We start from the raw sequence: 3,315 nt of genomic DNA, 5'->3' as shown, positions 1-3,315 counted from the left end.
GAATTTCCCCTTTGTGGGACAATAAAGTGATTTCTATTGTAATAAGAGTATAGAGAAGGAAAGATGGCAACAAAGATTGTATCATGGATTTATTAATGATGTCTGGAGGAGAGGATGATGTTTGATGACAGCTGGAAAAACTTTTTAAAAACCCTTTTAATGATCCTATAGAGTCCAGCAATGCTGAAGAAAGGAATAAATATTGTTATAAAGATAATAGAAATTAATCCGTCTGTTTCTACATTCCATATCAATCTTTATTTATTAAATTCTGAATTTGTTTTGGTTCGAACTAGGGCTGAAACAATTCATTAGATTAATTTCAATTATTGAAATTATTCTCAACTTATTTAGTAATCGATTAATATTAAACTAGAATATAGACTGTAAAACATGCCTTTGCATGACGGAGCGACCTTACAGCAATAACTGTACCAAAACAGCAGAAAATGCATAAATATTTTCAATTTAAGATTATTTTTTTTTCTCCAAACTGTTAATATGCTCTACCCAGAACTCCTGAAGAAGAAAAGTTTTTGTTTCACTTTGTTTCTATAAAGAAATGTTTTTAGGGATCCTTTTGCTATCTGATTGAAAAAAAATATTGACAGATTCCTCAATTAGCAAAATAATGGTTAGTTGCAGCCGTAGTTTGAATACTTTTATCTTGATAATTAGATCAACCTTTAATGTTGGGGATGTAAAATTAGAAGCAGTTTAATGGTTTAATACCTGATGAATCTTTTAAAAGTTGTCAGTAAGATGCAATATGTTACCTAAATGATCTTCAGGAGGGGCCACAGAGGAAGAAGAGGAAATCAGAGGCGGCGCAGGTGGAGGAGAAGGCGGATCTGCTGGCTATGGGCACAGCGGCTGGAACTGTCCTCATCTACAGTACGGCCAAGGGAGCCCTGCACTGTACTCTGGTACGTACCGGAAACTTCACCCGAGGACTCCGTTCTTCCTGATTACAATAAAAAATATCTTTATTTTAGATGCTGTATGAGCATGAAGAAAACTACCTGCAATGCTCAGCTTTAGATGCTCTTTCTGCTTCGAAATTTTGGACATGATGATGTTTTTACATTTTATGTTCTGCAATTAATCGGACCTGTAGATTTTTTTGTTGTATATTATAGGAGTTGGTGTGTCCTTTTAATTTTTCAGAGTTTAAATTGTGAATAATTTTCTCCTTGGTAGGATGGAGCTCACAGTGGAGGAGTGAACTGTGTCCACTGGCATCCTGAAGACAGCTTATTATACAGCGGCTCAGACGACACAAACATCGTGGAGTGGGACTTGCAGAGCGGGAAAACACGGAGGTCAGTGTTTGCTGTATGGTCATTACACACATGGAAGAAGAGAAGAACTTGGCTTAAAGAGAAGATTTGCTTAGAAATGATTTATTTAGATGTGCTCTAAGCTTTTCTTCCTGGTCTGTGGAATTAGCATCTTATTTGCCGATTGTTTAATTTTAAAGTTGTTTGGATAGTTTTTCTTAAGTGAAAGAGCTGGGAAAGCCAACAGGAAACACGGGAATGATTTGATCCTAAATCGTGTCCCTGATATTTAGGCAAAGGTGCATTTTACCTGCAGGAACCTTTAAGGTTAGGAGGGGTTCTCTACCCTCCCTCCCTTTCCTTTGTGTAACCAAAATAACCAGCATTGACATCAGCAGCCATCTGTGGATAAAGTGTGAATAAACGTTTTTAAAGTATTCCTTTGGATTAAGAGGACTTTCTTTCTGAGACATAGAAATAAAAACAACCACCACCTTGAAAAATGCCTCATAAAGGGGCAGCTTTTGAGTTCTGTGGCTGTTTGTCTCTTATGCTTCACTTATAAACATTGGAGCAGTTTTAAGTTTGAGTGCAAGAAACATCCAAGGTGTCATTTATTTTATCTGCTTCCTACTAAAGAAACTAACTAACTCCCCTTAAAGTTTAACAATTTAGCCTTTTTCTGAAGTTTATGGTGACTTTATATGCAGGTTTTATAAGATGCACTCACTGTGACAGATTGAGCAGTTACACCTGTAGAGTTTATTTTTCTAATAAGCTGTTAAGTTTCTTCATAAATTATCATAAATTAAAGAACAAGCAGAGGAAAACACTGGTTTGATTCTGGATTTGCATCTGTGAAGGAAATCTGTGTTTTGTTTTTTTCTTTAAGCTAATTGTTCATCTGCTCCTAAGAACTGTTTTCCTGTAATGTTTTAAATCGGCCCTTGTAGCATCGCCATCATTTTTTTACAAGCGAGGTTAAATTTTTTTACAAAATCTGCAATCAAAAAAACTAACTGTAGAAAAACACTGATTTGTTTTTCCCCAGACTGCTTTAGAAAGTCGTATCTGCTCATAATTTTATCCAGAGTAGTGAAAGCAGACTGGCAGGTTTTTTTTGCCATAAAAATGAGGAAAAACTTTAAAGTTCTCTCAAGCAGAGCTGAAACAATTAAACGTGATTCATCGATCATTCCAATAATTGTCAACGAACGGTAATCGAATAATATTTAACTGGAGAACAGAGACTGTAAAACATGCCTTTAGCTGACAGGACAATTCAGTTATAATATATATATATATTTTTTTTTTAAGATAAGAAAATATTTAATTTGTCAATATGCTCTACCCAGAACCCCTCAAGTTTTAGTTTCACCTGGTTTATTTTCATAAAACATCCTCTTTAAGAAACCTTCTTAATCTGATTAATCAAAAAATAAAAAATAATCGACAGATTAATAGTTTGTAAAATAATCACCAGTTGCTGAAGTTTTTATCGTGTATCTTAGCAAATCCTGGTTTTGGTCTGGGTTGGTTTCATGGCTAACGTCGTCTCCCCACAGTAAGTGGAAAGCGGACCGCGCTGCAGTGACCAGTTTATCTGTGAGCCCCGATGGGAAACTGCTCCTCTCAGCTGGACATGTGATCAAGATGTGGGATTTGGAGACCAAGGAGGTTTACAGGGTGAGTCTCCTCATAAATACGCATAAAGCTGGTGCTGTGGGCTCTCAGGTAAAACTGATCTTGATTATCTCTGCTGTGATCATCTTTGCAGAAATTCACAGGCCATTCCACGGCCGTGACGACCCTGCGCTTTGCCACATCACGGCCTCCTGACAGCAATGGCCTTTACTTCCTGTCAGGAGCAGCACACGACAGACTCCTCAGTGTTTGGTGAGTTGATCACAACTTTAGCCTGCGGTTCTGGGACTTAATTAGTCTTTGATGGTGGGAGATATTTACTTTATCATATAGTCCGAAGAAACAAATTGATTTATTTTATATCAACCCATTTAAAGCTTAAGTTCAGCAG

The 3,315-nt window shown here is 36.7% G+C and overlaps 1 protein-coding gene across 1 annotated transcript in view; it reads left to right on the top strand.

Annotated features, from left to right (window-relative positions):
• Positions 1-3,315, top strand: part of wdr43 (WD repeat domain 43) — a 12,576-nt gene that overhangs the window by 1,195 nt on the left and 8,066 nt on the right. The window contains exons 2-5 of the mRNA XM_015385322.1: positions 792-926; positions 1,201-1,322; positions 2,846-2,966; positions 3,058-3,176. Coding sequence (XP_015240808.1) covers positions 792-926; positions 1,201-1,322; positions 2,846-2,966; positions 3,058-3,176 — 497 coding nt within the window. The remainder of the gene's footprint in view (positions 1-791; positions 927-1,200; positions 1,323-2,845; positions 2,967-3,057; positions 3,177-3,315) is intronic.

Source organism: Cyprinodon variegatus, unplaced genomic scaffold (genome assembly GCF_000732505.1).
Source record: "Cyprinodon variegatus isolate N-32 unplaced genomic scaffold, C_variegatus-1.0 Scaffold336, whole genome shotgun sequence".
Taxonomy (NCBI): domain Eukaryota; kingdom Metazoa; phylum Chordata; class Actinopteri; order Cyprinodontiformes; family Cyprinodontidae; genus Cyprinodon; species Cyprinodon variegatus.
The sequence above is the reverse complement of the archived record's forward strand: the minus strand, read 5'-3'. Positions and strand labels throughout refer to the sequence as shown.